This window comes from Sus scrofa, chromosome 10 (genome assembly GCF_054392235.1).
Source record: "Sus scrofa isolate SSC_HxYL_T2T_F1_AM1 chromosome 10, Sscrofa_HxYL_maternal_Yorkshire_Landrace_v2.0, whole genome shotgun sequence".
NCBI lineage: Eukaryota > Metazoa > Chordata > Mammalia > Artiodactyla > Suidae > Sus > Sus scrofa.
The window spans coordinates 27326240-27343824 of NC_139392.1; the positions used below are offsets into that span (position 1 = coordinate 27326240).

The 17585-nt window shown below is 54.0% G+C and overlaps 1 protein-coding gene across 8 annotated transcripts in view; it reads left to right on the forward strand.

Annotated features, from left to right (window-relative positions):
* The window catches only part of PPP1R12B (protein phosphatase 1 regulatory subunit 12B), a 172550-nt gene that overhangs the window by 142790 nt on the left and 12175 nt on the right, over window positions 1-17585 (forward strand). For 4 of the 8 annotated variants that reach the window (XR_014817114.1, XM_084978819.1, XM_084978820.1 and 1 more), the window contains 3 exons: window positions 14250-14370; window positions 15407-15511; window positions 17325-17375. Coding sequence is in view for 5 of the 8 variants with exons in the window: in XM_084978819.1 (XP_084834945.1) it covers window positions 14250-14370; window positions 15407-15511; window positions 17325-17375 (277 nt within the window). In the remaining 3 variants the exon portion in view is untranslated. 8 annotated transcript variants of the gene reach the window in all.

The following is a 17585-nucleotide window of genomic DNA, read 5'->3' on the forward strand; positions in this document are numbered from 1 at the left end:
TTACGGGTGCAGTCTGTTAACCATGATTCTTCTCTCTAATTAAAACCGCTAGTTTATGGGGTTTGGTTTTTTCACTTCCACTCAAAAAAAGTCAGTAAGCAGTAACTCTTTGTTTGTTTTGGGGTTTTTTGTTTTTTGTTTTGGCTTTTGGCTTTTTAGGGTCACAGCCACAGCATATGGAGGTTCCCAGGCTAGAGGTCGAATCAGACCTGTTGCTGCTGGCCCATGTCACAGCCACGGCAACATGGGATCTGAGCCACGTCTGTGACCTACACCACAGCTTACGGCAACGCCGGATCCTTAACCCCCTGAGCGAGGCCAGGGATGGAACCTGCAACCTCATGGACGTTAATCGGGTTCATTAACCACTGAGCCACGGAAACTCCAGTAAGCAGTACTCTGGAGTCCAAGGGACCTTCCTGAGCAAGAGGAGCAGAACCTATAGGCGTAAAAGCATTTTTCCTGCTTTTGGAACCATTACCTGAATCTGAGATGGAGGGGCTGGTTAAGCCAGACCAGAGATGGTTTGTGCCAGAGAGGCTGCTTCTGTAATGAGTGGACACCATGGCCACCTACCCTGCTTGCAGTCCTCCTTGAGCATCTGCTGGGGAAGGGGCTGTAGTGGGCTTGGAATTCAGAGCCTGCCCTCAGGGCACCAGGAGCCACCTTGGGAGATGAGAGAGGAACTCGAGCATTACCACAGAGGGACGTGAACGTGCCAATAAGGTATATCAGCTCAGACGCTCTGTTTCAGGGGCTCCACGAAGCGGAAAGTGCCTGAGCCCGCTGGACAAAGGATAGAAGCAGACATTGCCACGGTGGGGAGAGTGGCATTGTGTGGAGAGCAGGTGTGTGTGGCTAGGAGCTAAGGTACAGTCAGTGTAGCAGGAAGTTGCCCTGGAGCCATCCAGGGGCCAGGGCCTGGGGGGGTTATCCTGTGGGTGAAGAGTCGAGAGCTCGGAGGCGGGTCCCGTGGTCAGGACGGCTTGTTAGAGGAGTCTCGCCGGGGCTGAGGGGCCTGCGGAAGCCGTGGGGCCTGAGCAGAGATGAATCTCTGGCAATCCTCCAGAGGAGCGTCTGGCTGCTTAGAGAACTGACAGGATGAGGTGGGATGAGCCGGGGAAGGAGGGGTCGGGGTGGCTTCAGGTCTTCGGTTTAGGCCACTCGGTGGGACTGTCAGGCCGAAGCTTAACTGGCGGAAGGGAGCAGAGGGGCTCACCCAGAGACGGGCTGAGTCGGAGGCGCTGTGGACCGTTCGGATGCTGCTCTCCTGGAGGTAGTTGGGCGGAAGCTCAGGAGAAGGTTGTGGGCTGTGAGCACGGATGTTCATGATTAAACCCAAGGCCTCGGTATAGCGCAAGGGACGCACGCAGACTGAAGTTCGGGGGGTGACAGCAAGCAGATCGGAGGGCTCTCCCCCTCCAGTCACCGCTGGGGCCTCGTGCGGGAAGACAGGGGTCTTACATCTCTTAACTGTCTGCAGGTACTTGGTCAGCCTTACATCACAGTGATAAGCTTCCGTCCCAAAGAGTCCGCTGGGCTAAGAGTTTAGGGTTCTAACTTCACTTTCAGTACGTAACCAGCCGTGACCCCTGCGACCCTTGTGTCTCACATCCGAACAAGCTCCCAGGTTCTTCAGTGTTGCTTCTCACTTCTTTTCTCAGCCTCCTAATACGTGGGTGAGCAGGTGCTTAGCATCGGAAAATTGAGGGACAAGGCTCGAGCTGGCTTTCCTCTGCCATTTGTCCCGTTTGTTTCTGGTCTTGCCCTTGTGTCATGCAGGCCGTGGCGGCTATCCACACCCCGGAGAGTTCCCATCGCAGCCCAGAGCCCAGTTACCTTCTCTGGCCACACAGTGCAGCAAGCTAGCCACATGGAGGTTGAGACAGTGTCTGCACCTTGCCTTGCCCTGCTTCTGCATCTTGGTGGCAGAGCTCAGAGCTTGCGTGGACGTCCAGGATCAGCCTCACGTGTTGGTTATCTGGGAGAGGGCACAGCTGCTCAGACAGTAAGGCAATGACCTTAAACGTCTGCAGGTTAGAAGGGGGAAGTAGGAGTTAACCTGCCTTATCAGAATCTACACGGAGTCAGAACCCTTTCCTGGAGTGCAAGCCAGCAAAGCACCAGCAGGTGGGGGACCAAAGAGGACGAGAGGGCCTGGGCGACAGAAGCCAGAGGGACCCAGAGCATTCATTCCCTGTGCCAGGTGCCCACACATCGACACCTTACACACAGGGTACGGTCCCCCTCATTTACTGATGGGCACACCAAGGCAGGGGGGAGCTGGTGGTTACCTGGGGTCACCTAAACGTGGTGCTGGAGCCAGCAGTGGGAGGCTGGTCCGGGGAGGCTGTGGTGTCCCCGTTAGGTAACACCCTAGCTACTGCCAATACCCCTGACTGTCGACTCTGCTTTGAAAAGAGAGACGGTGATGGTAAGGCCTATTTTAAAGAAGGAGAAACTTGGAGTTCTCCTGTGGTGCAGCGAGTTAAGCATCCATCATTGTCTTTGCTGTGGCCTGGGCTCGTCCCCTGGCCTGGGAACTTCCCCATGCCGCAGGCAAGGCCCAAAAGAAAAAGAAAGAAAAATAAATTTCACAGAATAATTTAGGAAGAGACAAACCAATTTAGATCAAGTCAGAATTTTGCATCATTTTAAAATAGGTATGGTTTTGTTATTTTTAAGTATCTATGTTAAAACTGTCACTAGGCAGAAAAGATGTGCTGTGCCCTTGGAGGTTGTAATCTAAAATCTAAAGTTTTAGTGAGTGTATTTAAAATAAATAGTCCTCAAAAGCCATTTGTAAGTGCTCAGAAGTAGATCTTTTTTTATTATTTTTTTTTTTTTTTTATCTTTTTGCCATTTCTTGGGCAGCTCCCGCAGCATACGGAGGTTCCCAGGCTAGGGGTTGAATCGGAGCCGTAGCTGCTGGCCTGCGCCAGAGCCACAGCAACACAGGATCCGAGCTGCGTCTGCAACCTACACTACAGCTCACTGCAATGCCAGATCTTTTAACCCACTGAGCAAGGCCAGGGATCAAACCCACAACCTCATGGTTCCTAGTCAGATTCGCTAACCACTGAGCCACATGGGAACTTCAGAAGTAGATCCTTTTAAGTGAGGTTATTTCTCCTCTCTTTTTATGCTGTCAGTTATAACTTTTAAGCAGGTGATACAACATGCCCTTCAGCTCAGGACCTGTCGTATTGTTAAAAGTCCTGAAATAGAAGAGCCTGAATTTCTGAGAGGTCTTTATCCTGCCAAAGATCAAACAACCTGCAAGTGTGCCCCTTTCCCAAAGGTCTGCACTTTTCAAATCCCTGTTTTTCTCTGGGAGCAAAAGGTGAAAGCCCCTGAATCCCGAGCACCTTGTGCGTCTGCAGCCTCGGTCCTTCTGAGGGTCTGAGAGGTCAGATTTCGTGGAAGAATCAAAGTGGCTCCAGTCCCTGAACTTTCAGAGCTGCCAGCAGACCTGACGGGGTCCCAGCTCATCCAGGTTGCCCACCGGTCACGCAGGACAGGCTCCCTCCTCACGACCCCCCAGCTCAGACCCTGGCTGATGCTCTGGGAAGGGCTGCCCTTCCAAGAAGCCTTGCTCTCTCCCGATGGCCATTTCCGCGGCTGTACCGGGAAGCCTGGGGTCTGGCTGCATCCGCGTGGTCACTCTCGCCTTCACAGCTGTGCTCATCCTTCCTTTCCGAAGAAAGCTTTCTGAGGTCCTGCGGTGTCCACTCTCCCCTGGGCACTCCTCGCGCACCAGGAGGGCTCTGCCTGACCCAGTCTGACCTCTGCTCCTGACTCTTGAGTGGCCCTGGGAGGCGGGCGCTGCAGATCCTACTTCTGGAGGGCTTTTGGGGTACCCGCTGCTTGTAGCGTGCTGGCGTGTGGATGAAGCTAACGTGTGAGTTAATATCTTCTGTGGGAACAGAGAAAAGGAGAAGACAGAGGCGGTCCCTAGCCTTGTGTGGAACTTACCTAGAGGCAGATGGTTTCACTTTGTGTTACGGAGGCCCCGTCCTGAGACATGAGGGCTGGAGAGCCTCCCTGACCCCTCTGCTGGGGCTGGTTCATGACCTGGTCTGAGTTAGAGTAACTGCTACCCAAACAGGCTGCTGAGTGACGATGGTCCCCCGTAGAAGATCCCCCTCTTCCCCGGCTCTGGGCCTGGAGAGGTGTGAGGACAGCCAGAGCATTGGCCCTGTGGACCCCGGGCTTCTGGGCAGATCCTGGCCGTGCTTGGGGCCCCAGGCACACCGGCCTGTGTTCTGAGTCTATGTGAGCTGCCCGGGGCTGTGCAGACCCGGACTCAGAGCTGTGGGAAAGCAAAGCCGAGTGTCCGGCGTGGGCCATGTGGCCCCCGTGCTGGAGCCACGTGTGTTAGAGCAGCTCTCTGGTCTTGGCCACAGCCACCTGGTGGGAAGGTGGCCAGGAGACCACGCCAGAGCCTGCAGGTTGTTTCTGGATCTTGAGGCTTCAAGGCTGATCGTTAAACACAGAAAGGCTCACCTTGGCTGTTGCAGGGACACTCGAGTATATTCACATATTTCCTTGTACCGTAGGTATGTTGTGTGAGTTCCAGAAGGTGTAGAATTCTTCAGGAGCCAGAAGCATCCACAAGGAAAGGTTCAGGCCTGCACAGCAAAGCACCCACGGCATCCCAGACATGTTAGGGCAGCAGGCTGTGTGGTGGAAGGTGGCTCTCCTCCTGGCATTTGAAATGAACTTCCTAAAATGTTCACTTAGATGGCCTGGTCTGGCCCCATACACGTGATGAGGGGGTGCTCTGGGCACCGCTGACCCAATCAGCCAGCCCTGAATGCAGAGAGCTTTCCTGGCCGATGACGGGATGGGAGAGCCTCCCAGCCATGGCCTCAGCCTGAATGAGCGTGAGAGCAGGGTCTTCCCCAAGCTGCAGATGAGCCGCTCACGAGAGCCTGAGCAGGGTTGAGGCAGAGCCGGCCTGGGCTCCTGACCTGCAAACTGAGACTGCCAGTGGCAGTGCCAGCGGCTCAGGGGAACTAGTCCAGTAAAGAGCGTACTCAGGGATCTTCATTGTTCAGATGCGGGGGGCACCTAACACGGGCCCCAGCATCTCTGTCCCCTACTGTGACACCTTTGTGTGCATCTTGGAGGGTTTATCCCCCGCCATCCGTGTGTTTCTGGATTGTCCAGGATCCCCAAGCGTGCGACTGGAACAGTAGAGACTCAGCTAGGTTCTTCCCCACACTCCAGCCCGCTACCCCGGCTGTTGAGGTGGCAGAAGACCAGACAGCCTGTGTCTCTGAGGCGAACGTAGGAAACCATTCTTAAACTCAAAGGTTAGAAATCACTTTTCAGTGAGCTCCTGGCACGGCCACTTTGCTGTGGGTCCTCGCCAAGCCGTGCCTGCACCCCGAGCGTGAGGGGCCTTCCCAGAGCAGCTTGGGTTCCCCCTCTCAGCCGGGCGCCAGAACGAGGTGCCAGATGTTCCTTCTGATCCGGCCTTCTTTGGGGAAGTGAGAAACCGGAGACATTTCCCATCGCTGCGGGTCAGGCCCTGACTCCCAGGAAACAAGAGTTATGCTCGTTTCGGTCCTGGCGTAGATGCGTGACGTCCTTTGCTCCTCTCCCTTGGGCCCAGCTTTCTCGAGCCACAGCTTTATTTTAAACTTGGTCAACAGAGTTTGGTTTTAATTATCTGCCTTCCTGAACTCCCGATAACTTCAAGTTAAAAGCTTTTGTAGGATTTTTCTAAGCCGACCTCTGGTGTTTTGAGGGCCCTACACATTTGTCAAATCAAAAGCAGCCTGGGTGCTGTCCCTTTGTAGGGTCACCCTGTGAATTAATGGTGATCTTCGCTCTGTTCTTTTATTAGAAACAGGCCCCAGCCAACGAGATGATCATGGGAGAATTTCAGGAGGTATAAAAGGAAGGAGCTTGCTTGCCTCTTGGTTTGGGACCATTTTTTAAACTACAGTCTTTCTGGCTCATCTTTCTTCTTCTTTTCTATTTTCTGAGTTCATGGCGGTTTCTGAGATGCTTTTGGTCTGTGCAGGCTGCTGCAGGCCCTGTCCACACCGTCTGTGGCCCCCAATTGGGCCAGAAAACCTGTGCAAGTAATTCCTTTCTGGAACAATTTCCATTTGGTTGAGACGCACCAGAGCCCCGTTGTTATGGCCATCACACCTTTTGTCTGCGGGAGATGGTGGGACCCACGGGCTTTAGTGGACACACCTCCCAAGATGTGCTGACTGGAGCCTGTGCCTGACCTGCAGCCTGGATGGAAGATGGGCCTGCTCTGACTTAAGTGGTGTCCTCGGTGCAAATAAGCTATTCAGACCTGGCTGCAAGAGTAACTGCAGTTTTCCAGGGAGGGAGCTCACAGGGAGAGGTGGGCCCCCCCAAAACGTGGATGAGCAGTGCCCAGGCCTCCAGGAGGCCGACTGCTTGGCCTCCTCGCCTGCTCCCCACTCGGCTGACTCTTAGACTCTTCTCAGGAGAACGCAGCCTTCGTTCCCCACCTCCCACGACGTCACTCACTGGCTCCCTGGCCCGAGACACCTTGGCGAGCCACCCTCTGCCTGACTCCCGCTCGGCTCCCCTGCGGGGCGGCGGCTGTTCTGGATGAGTGTCAGGATGGCAGGAGCTATGCTGCCTGGGAGCCGAGTCAAGTCTTCCCCGGTTCAGCAGCTCTGCTCCTTTTTCCCAAGAAACCCAAACTCTTCTCCCTAAAGCTTACCAAACACTGGGATATCTAGGATACCAGGCAGCCAAGCAAAACAGTCATTTCTGGACACGTGACATCAGAGGCCGGGGAACCGAGTCCTGTGTACTAATCAGCTGCCTTCCAGCCGCCGAGAACTTTCTTCTCAGGCTAATTTCTATTAAAACGAGAACCCCGTCTCCTTTAGAAACCCCGGGTGTCTTCCTTCTGTGAGATGATGCCGTTGGTGTATGGTGACCTCTGCTGCAGCCCAGGCTTGTCTGGTGAGGTCTGCACTCTGCTCTGAAAGGTCGGGGCGCCCTTCCCAGGCCGCAGCCGGGCTGGCCCCCCAAGGCAGTGCTGCAGAGCCTGCGGGTTCCAGGGAGCTCTGGGAGTCAGTGTCGCAAGAGCGAGGACTGCCCCGGAGGGAGTCCTGTTTCCTCTGACACCTTGATCAGGTGACACTCTCCTGCCTTGTCTACCGGCCACTCGCCACCGCCTCTGATAAAGTTCACCCCAAAGACTTCGATGCCACAGATCCTGACGGCCTAAAGAATGTGACAAGCAACAGACCACGCCACTGGCTTTGCTCCCGGTGAGCAGCGATGTGCGTGTCCTTGGCCTCTCGGGCGGCAGTCAGCGCATGTGAGCGCCCTCGGCCTGCCTCCCCGCGGGCTGGCTTCGGGATTCAAGGGGCTGTTGGACAGCTGGGACCCTGCCCTTCCTTCCAGGAAGCAGGGGCTTTTCTGATGGCCCCGCTCACCTCTCCTTCGTGGCTCATGCCTGTTCTCATTTTGCCTGGGTTTCGGAGGTAGAGGCCAGCGTCACACACAGCGTTCGAGGCTGCCGTGTGTCTGTCCGAGGCCTCTCTCAGGTGTGACGCTTCAGACCATCCCAAGTGAAAAGGTCGGGGGTGTGTCATTCTCACGGGAGGAAATCAGTGGCAATGGTGACGTGCTCTGATGGGCACATGGTGGCTAAAGGTTGAGACGAGGCCATTTCCCTCTTAGTGAAGAGAAAAGCAGCTTCTTCTTGGTGGCACAGCAGAAATTATCACAACCCTGTAAATCAAGTGTACTTCAATAAAACTTAAAAAAAAAAAAAAGGAAAGAAAGGAAAGCTAGTTCTTATAGAGGCAGGTGCCAGAGTCTAGACAGCAGCATTTACGGCTGGAGACGTAGCTGAAATGCTACCCAGCAAATCAGGCACTTACCAAGGGGAGGTCAGAGCACCTTCCAGTGAGATCCCACGTTTGAGGAAGAACCATGTCGGGAGGTGGACACGGCTTGTGGGTCGCTTACTCAGACTTCAGTGTGTGCACAGCCCCCCAAGATGGGCTTGTGCTTCAGCAGGGGCGCACGGAGGAGGCACGAGGCAGCCCCTCTGCTTGCAAGTAGTGGCCTGGCAGGGGTGCTGGTGCCATCTTTGCAAGGCTGTCCTGCACGGCCCTCCCACAGGGTGATGGCACGAGTGTAGACGGGCTTTTGGGGGGCATTTGGGTGCCTGTGAGCTCAGTGTCCATCTCAGGTCCAGGTGCACTTGCTCTCCTCCCCCAGCCACAGCAGTGGTGGCGGGGTAGGGTCGGGGGGGAACCAGCCTGCAGGGTGCACTTCCTGGTCACTGTCCCATGTAAGAGCCAGGGTGCCTGGTCCAAGATCTTGGTGCCCAGGGTCGTCAGAAGCTTGCTGAGCACCTGTGTTCTGGCCCACGGCCCCCGCTTGTGAACAGGGAGTGAGGTGGTGGACGGACCACAGGGACCCCTCCCCTAGCAGCCTGTTCTTAAACATGTGTGTTTCTCTGCGTCTTAGGAAGTCAGGCCCCAGGGGTCCCACTGCTCCTCTGCGCCCTCCCTCCCTATCCACACACTATCGCGTCCTCAAGGTCTCCCTCTCTGTCATGCAGCTTCTCTGCTGCTCCCTCCTGGTGCCTCCCTGTGGGCCCTGGCACCCCATGGGCCCTGAAATCAGAGCCCCTTGCATTTGCTGGTACACAGTTCAGCCTCAGGTATGCTTGGGTCTCGGGCGAGTCTCAGTGTACAGTCTTCCTGGGCTGTGAGCCTTAGCCACCCCTACACACACACACACACACACACACACACACACACTCACTCACTCACTCACTCACTCACTCACTCACTCACTCACCCCAGGCGGGCGCCTTCAGGCTCTGACCCCAGAACTGGCAAGCAGGCGTGGCCACCAGGTGCAGCCTCAGCACCCCCAGTGCACCTGGAGCGATTTTATCCAGGAATTCTGGAGACATGATTAAAATGGATTTTCTTTTGACGGAAGCCTTCCAGTCAAAGGCAAGAACCCTTAGTTAAGGTTGATAAAGTGATTGACAGTGTGGAGTGTTCATCAATCAGCATGAGACAGGAGTTCCTGAACTCCAGATTTCGTACGCGTCATAGGGGGCTCCGCAGGGATGTGTGAGAATGTTAAAGACACAGCACGTGCTTTTCTTAGGATGCCTCCGTCTGCGACCGGGCTTGTCTTCATTCAAAAGCCAATGAATGAAGACAAGCACAGGGGACCTTTGCAGTACCGGGCCTGTTGAAAAAGAATCTCCCAGGTTGAGTTGAGGCTGAGGGCGTCTGGAAAGTGTGCAAGGGCATTGATGAGTAAGCCCCGGACTGAAGGGGAAAGTTCCATGGGGAAGAGCCACCTTCAGCAAGGTTGCCTGTTCTGTCCCTCCAGCCTCGGTGCTGTCACCCTTTCCTGGGATGGCATTGGTGTGGTGTCACGCTGCCCAAGGGTCAACAAAGCAGGGTCACCAGTCATGCCCAGAAGTGCAGGGGTTCACTGCCCGGCTGTGGGCTCTCGGGCCCTGGTTTCTCGTCCTCTTTCTTTTGTCGATCCTTGAGGATTTTGTTGGTTGGTTTATTTACTTGTTTATTTATTGGCCGCCCTGTGGCACATGGAGCTCCCGGGCCAAGGATCATATCTGAGCTGCAGCTGCGAATTAAGTAAGCCACAGATGCAGCAGCGCCAGATCCCTAACCCACTGTGCGGGGCCAGGATCAAACCCGCGTCCCAGCACACCCAAGACACTGCCGATCCCATTAGGCCACGGCAGGAGCTCCAGGGGATTTTGCTATTTTTTAACACCTCTTAGAGACAAAACTTGATATATTCAAATCAACTGAGTTTTAATTTGCCCGAGTTCCCTTTTTTCAAAAGTGGAGATAAGAGGGTAGAGGTCATCTGTGATTAAAAATCGACGTGAGACATTCTCAGTGGCTGCTGTCTGCAGTGGCCGTAGGTAACGGAGTCCACAGATCTGTAAGCCTCCTCTCCCCTGCGGTCTCGGCACGTTCTTATCCTTGGCGTGTTGTTACCACCATCCTGAGACCAGGATGAGCCCCTGGTCTGCCCTCTTCAGCGTCTCTAGCAACCCGCCCCAGGGAAGCCGGGCCTGTCCTCAGCCACTGCGGTGGTTGGGGGTCTGTGAGCTGAAGGAGAGTAGCAGAGAGGCAGCTTCACAGAACAGTTTGGGAGGCAGTCCTTTTACATGTTGCTGAATTCCAGTTTAATTCCCTTGCGGCTAGTGGGTCACGGACACCAGCTGAGACATCTGATTTTAAAAGTGCGTTGAAATGGAATTGATACCCATCCATCCCTTGCTAATGCTGATTTTTTGTTTGTCTCCTCCCCTCTCTAGCATGACAGACTTTCTAGGTAAGAACTTCCCTGTTTTATGTGCATGCTTCGCACTTGTGAGTCGGTGCATGTCTGGTTGCACGCAGCTTCCTGTAGTTTGTCGCATTTCCACACCCCCCATCTGTTTCGTTCCACAGCCAGCGCAGCGATTCCCGCCTTCCTTGTCTCCTGCCTACAGGGAGGCTCCCACTCGGGTCACTCTGAGCCCTTCCCTCTACGTTGGTTTCCTTGGAGCACCTGTCCCAGGCTCTGTGCCAGGTGCCAGGGAGGCAGAAATGAGATGCTGTCCTTGCCCCAGTGAGCACCTGGACAGACAGACCATCTCAGTAGGATGTAGCAGGTGCTGTCAGGGGAGCAGAGGGATGAGGCGGGTAGCCTGCTCCTGGTTCAGGGCCTTCACCGCCGAGCAGACCCCGTGGTTCAGCAGTGGGCCTGACACAGTCCCTGGGCCTGGGCTGAAGACCCACTTAGCAGCCGCTGAAAAGGTAAAGCATCCTCTCAGTGTTGGAGGAATGATCCTCGGTAATCCGCACACGGTGTCAAAGGATGAGACCAAAATAACAGAGACAGTGCAGCCAAAAGCAGAGCCCCTGACTTCCGCTGCTCCTCTGATGAAGAATGTTAGAAGGTTGAGTCTCACAACTTGTCCAGTGATTGAGCTGAGAGACATATTTTAAAATTTACAAACTTGCTTTTGCTTACCCTCTCACCAGGTACCAGCTGAGGATAAATATAATCTCCATCTAACCCAGCTGAAAATTTGTTCTACAAAATTGGTGGAGAGTGGTGTTTTCCTATAGTTAATTTTTTGTGAGTTTTGTTACCTTATAATGGCCATTTATGAAAAGAAATTCCCCTAAAGACTTCAACACATGCTATAAAACTGTAGTGATTAAGACAGTGAGATACTGAAGGTTGATGGAACACACTAGGTGGCTCCCAGAAGTCCATGCGACTTTCCAACTCAGTGCAGAGAAGGTTACTCAGTAAGTGACCAGTGGGACAGTGACCTGACTTGGAAATCTAGATCCCTCTCTCAAGCCATACTAGAAAAAAACAAACAAAAAACCCACCAAATTTCAGAGGGATTACAGTTTTTAAAAGAAAAAAATTTTACTCCAAAAGTGGAAGAGAATATTGGAGTGCTCTTTGTGGCACAGTGGAAATGAACCCAACTAAGATCCATGAGGACAGGGGTTCTATCCCTGGCCTTGCTCAGTGGGTCAAGGATCCAGTGTTGCTGTGCGCTATGATGTGGGTTGCAGACACGGCTCAGATCCGGCATTGCTATGGCTGTGGTGTAGTCCAGCAACTACAACTCCAATTCAACCCCTAGCCTGGGAACTTCCATATGCCACGTGTGTGGCCCTAAAAAAAGTAAGTAAATAAAGTGGAAGAGAATAATTATAATCTTTATATAGTATACCACAAGGTAAAAGTTGTCCCTTTTTTGGCCGCACCTGTGGCATGCAGAAGTTCTGGGGCCAGGGATTGAACCCAAGCCACAGCTTAACCTGAGCTACAGGCATTGACAATGCCAGGTCCTTAACCCACTGAGCCACCAGGGAACTCCAAAATTTGTCCATTTTAATTACACAAAATTTAAAAATTTCTGCTAGTAAAAGGTACCAGACACAGAGACAAAAAAATGGGAAAAAATTTTTTGCAACCTACATTAGATAGTTTTGAAAGCCTTACTGTATATAGGATGGTCTGCAGTGTAACAGGCAGAAGATTAACAAAGGCTACAACAGGTGATTCAGAAGCTAAGATAAATAACCAGAGACCAGGACGATTTTAAAATGTTCAAACTGACAATAGGAAGATATTTCTCCTGTCGGATGGATAAGGACCCTCTCTAAAGGGCAGTGTGGCAACACATAGACCAATATCTAAAATGTATTTGCCCCTTGACCAAGCCGTTCCACTGCTCAGATTTTATCCCGGGAAAAAAGCTGAACAAAAACACTAAGATTTGGAGACGAGTCTTCCCACTGTAGCATTATTTGTAAGGAGTTAAAAAATCCTGGTGTGGGTGCAAGTCTCCAGGATGCTGTTCTCGTGCGGCCATGCAGCGAGGCTGCCGTTGCTCCCACAGCACCCTGCCCTGCCTGCGGCGTAGTGAGAGGGGAGGGGAGGGGAGAGCAGGGCGAGGCATGAGGCAGCATCAGGCTGCTCCGATTTTATTACAGAAACACTGGCTTTGCCACGACATGAGCCAACCTGTGAGTGGTGGTGGTTCTGGGGCAGGTCTCGGGGGGTGACCCCCACTCACTTTTCATTAGACATAGGGTGCCAGGACTTAAATTTCTCAGCAAGCACGTATTGCTTTTGCAATCAGGAAAGTCAACAAAGAGGTTTTTTGTTTTTTGGTTTTTTTTGCCATTTCTGGGGCTGCTCCCGTGGCACATGGAGGTTCCCAGGCTAGGGGTCGAATAGGAGGTGTAGCCACCAGCCTACACCACAGCCACAGCAACGCGGGGATCCAAGCCGCATCTGCAACCCACACCATAGCTCACGGCAACACCAGATTCCTAACCCACTGAGCAAGGGCGGGGATCGAACCCGCAACCTCATGGTTCCTAGTCGGATTCGTTAACCACTGAGCCACGACGGAAACTCCAGCAAAGAGGTTTTCTTTACCAGACCTTTTTCAGGATAGGAAGAAAAGACTGTTGTGGGAACTGCTGTAGGACTTAGCCCCTGGTGTCCTTAGGAGCGTGCCCCCGCCCACATCACCCTTAATTGCTCCTCTGCCTCTTCTGGTACCTAGTCCTCCCCCCCCACACTAGCTGCCACGGGACAGAAATGTCAGGCAGAAGCCCCACAGCCGTGCCTCCTCAGACCGTCCCGCTTCTGCAGGGCTGCTTTGTATGTAGCAGTTTCACAGGCCACATTTTAGACTAGAATGAGCAAAGTCCCGGAAAATACAGACCAGTGTTTAGGATGAGGGCGATGGGCATCCACTTAAACAGGACGTCGGCTGAGACGCCCTTCCACTCACCAGTCAAGGCTGGAAGACCACCGTCCCCAATACCACGAGCTCGGCTGTGCAGGATGTCAGGTCCTGACCACAGGCGCAGCACTCTTGATGTAGGGCCAGACGAGAGGCGAAGGCCAGCTGTCTTGGCACTGGGGTGGCGCCCTGGGAGTGCTTGGCCTGCCGGCGTGTGCCCCCTCCTCGCCCCCGCCCAGAGCTCCAGGGCCACGTGGTTCTGCCTCACTGACAGTCCACTGGGTTTGTTTTCTAAGAGCCATTGCCACCCAAGGCACTTTCGGTTTTACTTATTTTTTAGGGAGTTCCCTTCGTGCCTCAGTGGTTAATGACCCATCTAGCATCCATGAGGACACAAATTTGATCCCTGGCCTCACGCAGTAGGTTAAGGATCTGGCGTTGCCATGAACTGGACTGGTTCCTAGCCTGGGAACCTCCATGTGCCACATATGTCAGTAAAACTTTTTTTTTTCTTTTTAGGGCCACACTGGTGGCCTGCACATCGATTTACAGTGTGGTGTTAATTCTGCCCTACGGCAGAGTGAGTCAGTCAGACGTGTCCTCACTTCCATTCTTTTTCAGGTTCTCTCCCACACGGGTCATCACAGGATACAGGTCCCCGTTGGCCAGTCATTCCTTCCGCCTCCGTGTGCATACACCCAGCCCAGACCCCCAACCTGTGCTTTTAAAAGCACATTCTCGAGGGAGTTGCTCAGCCCTAAACTCGTTTGAAAAGCTCCGAGGTTTAAGTCAGCACATAGGCCCAGACTGCCCGTCTTGCCAGTTAGCCCCTTTCCCGCCCGGCGCCGCAGCCGAGGCGTCCTGGCAGAGCTGCCAGGCGCCTCCTCGGAAACGTGTGATCCAGCCTCCTTCCTGTTCTCCAAAACTACATCACCCTGTGCATCTCCTGCAGGTTGGAATCAGGAGGCAGCGATGCCGGCGGGGAGCGGGCGTCAGCGCGAGCCCGCCGGGAGGCCCGCCTCGCCACCCTGACCGGCCGGGCGGAGGAGGACAGCGGCAGGGACTATAAAAAGGTGGGCCCCGGGCCCCTGAGTGTGGGGTGGGGCACGTAGGCCCCCTGGTGGGGAGGCAGCAGAAAGGTGCTTGGGGACAATAGGACCAGCCCCCGCGGTCCCCATCCCGCTGAGAGAGGCCCTCCTGTGGTCATCCGTGCTGGACGGTGCACCTCTGGCGGGACAGTTAGAGGTGTAAGGAGCAGGGAGGGTCTAGAATCATAGACGGGGAGAAAAAGCAGCACTGTCTGGGCCCCGCAGGACCACTCAGTAGACTCTGATGTTTTTAGCAAACACGTGCTTTAATGAGGTCCTGTCAGCATCAACCAGATACTTCTTGGTGATGATAAATAATAAAAATCTGGTTTAGAGGATTTACATCACTTTACGGTTCTTGCTCCAGGGACCAGCCCAGAACCTTCCTTCAAGGGCTTGAGATGCCAGAAAAAAAAAACTTTTTCGTTAAGAAGTGTTTGTTTTGGGGAGTTCCCGTCATGGCGTAGCGGAAGCAATCTCACTAGGAACCATGAGGTTACGGGTTCAATCCCTGGCCTGGCTTGGTGGGTTAAGGATCCCATTTGCCATGAGCTGTGGTGTAGGTCGCAGACTCGGCTCAGATCTGACGTTGCTGTGGCTGTGGCGTAGGCTGGTAGCTGTAGCTCTAATTAGACCCCTATCCTGGGAGCCTCCATATGCCACAGATGCAGCCCTAAAAAGAAAAAAAAAAAAAAAAAAGAAATGTTTGTTTTATTTATGTTTTGTTAAGCAGAACTTGGCTTAAATCAATACACACGCTAGGGCGGCTCTTAAAAACAAATCTCTTTTGCGTGGGAAGCACATTTGTAAGCTGTGCAGAGCCCCCCCCCCCAGCAGGAGACGGAAGTTGGAAGTGTCCTCTGCCTGCAACACCCAGGTCTTAGCCCCCGACCGACCCTCGGCCCGCATGGAGTCTGGGGCGGTGATCCTGGGTGCGGAGTGTCACCACCAGCGTGTGGCGACACTGAGTAGTTCCGGGAGCCTCCGGGTGGGTGACCTGAGCCCCTCTCCCCTCCCTCAGCTGTACGAGAGTGCCCTGGCAGAAAACCAGAAACTGAAGACAAAACTTCAGGAGGCCCAGCTGGAGCTGACAGACGTGAAAGCCAAGCTGGAAAAGATGGCCCAGGTGAGGCAGGGGGACGGGCGGGCAGTCGGCAGGACGGCCCTGGCCAGGGCCTGACTCTGGTGTTCAAACAGCACTTGACGTAAACCTGGAAACTGATGGCTCCATGGACAATTCCTGGTGGCCTGAGTGCTAGGGATTAATATTATGGGTTAGCTGCTCTTTTCTCAGTCGGAGAGGAACGGACTGTGTATGAGCGCCTCCTGCCATCCAGCTGTCTGCACACCACCCCGCCCCCACCCCCACCCCGCAGAAGCTCCAACAGCGCATCCGTTGACCCTTGGGGTCCAGGCTTCAGGGCCGTGAGCAAGCGCAGGGATCACACAGTCAGAGCAGCCTGGGTCGCTGGGGAAGAGCAGTGACTTTCTAGCCAACTGCTTCGCTGGGTGTGTCGGAACATACTTAGCTTTTGCCAAATACAAGTTACTGAATTCAGAAGACGTGCTGTTTACCAAACATGGAATTGTCTGGCAGGACAACGGAGGGAGGGCCCGTCAGCTCGCACAGCTGCGGGGGGCGGTTCACGGGGACGCGGTTTCCACTTGAAAGGCCCCCTCAAGCTCTAGGGGGCTAGGATTCCACCAGCACAAGACACATCTCATTCTTTGTCTGAGTGAACTGGCTCAGTTCTCTGGGCTGTGAACTCAGTGAGACCACGGCTCAGGCTCGGCCTGGAGGTCTAAGCAGCACAGCTGCTGTGTCCGCCGCTCCCCTTTCCTTCTGCTTGTAGCGGTTCAGGCAAAGGCAGGCGCCGTGACCTTCAGACCAGAAGGTGAGAGCCCAGGACAGGAGCCAGAAATCCACGTCTTACTGCTGGTTCTGGCTGCTATTTAATTTTTGGGGGGAAAAAAAAAAAAGAAACCTCTGCAGGAAGACTAGCGTGATATCTGTATTTATTAAATGTTTCTGTGCCTGGTGTTGGAAATAAAAATAGTCATTCTGTCATCACGAAATGTCTGCTGATGGTCAAACGTTGCGCCCAGGCCTGATGTGCCGAGGGAGAGGGGCTCAGGGTGACCCTGAAGCTGTTCTGCCCTTTGCTATCTTTATAGCTAGAGGGGCGGCTCAATCTTGATAGCCCCTCTGCAAATTCGTATTGAAAGCCAAAGACCTAAGATAAAATTCTAACCTTTTATTCAAAAAAAAAAAAATCTTATTTAATCGGGAAGCCCAGAGGATAAAACAGAAAGAGTGGACATATTCTGGTCAGAGCAGGGCAGGCCCATAAATGGACCCCTGAGGCCCCGAGAGCCCAGCCCCAGTGGAAACCACAGCCTCCGTGCCCAGCGCAGAAGGAGCAGAGCCGGACGCTTGCTCAGAAGGGCACCTGGAGCCTTTCAAAGGACAAAAAGCACTTTCTTCCTCAGGCTGCAGGATTAGAGTTGGGGAGGGGCGGTGAGGTGGGAGAATGCATGTGAGTGTGGGGTGTGTTTGTGCGTGTGTGAGTATATGTGTGTGCATGTGTGTGTTGTATGTGTGAGTGTGGTGTGTGTGTGGTATGTGTACACATGTGTGGTTTGTGTGTGCGTGTGGTATGTGCATGTGGGATGTGCATGTGTGAGTGTGGTGTGTGAGGGCTAAGTCTTTGTACTCGATGAGACCCTGTCGAATTTCCGGGAGTGCCCCTGCCGCCTCTCTCTCCTGGTGGGAACCCCGTAAATGTGGAGGGAATGTTAGGTTTAGCGGCCTGTCAGACCTGTGCGCTGGGCCTGCTGTGCTGACAGCTGCTTCTGGACGTCCGGCGGGAGTGGTCTAGGCTGGCCATCTGGCCCTGAGACAGCTCCAGTCACAACTGCTCCTTCATTTGCACCCGCAGAAACAGGACAAGACCCCTGACCGGTCGTCGGTGCTGGACGTGGAGAAGCGGGTACGTGTGGGTGGCGCAGCCCGGCCCCTCTCCCCGGGCATCTCTGTGCTGTTCGTGCCCACAGAGCCCTTCTGAAGAAGGCAGACTCCACACGGTCCATCCTCAGCTTAATGACCATTCTCTCTGGGATTCTGGACGGTGGTTTAGTCGCTAGTCCTGTGGACTCCTCAGAGTTCAGGCCTCTCCCCTGGCCCAGGCTCGGTGGGGTGG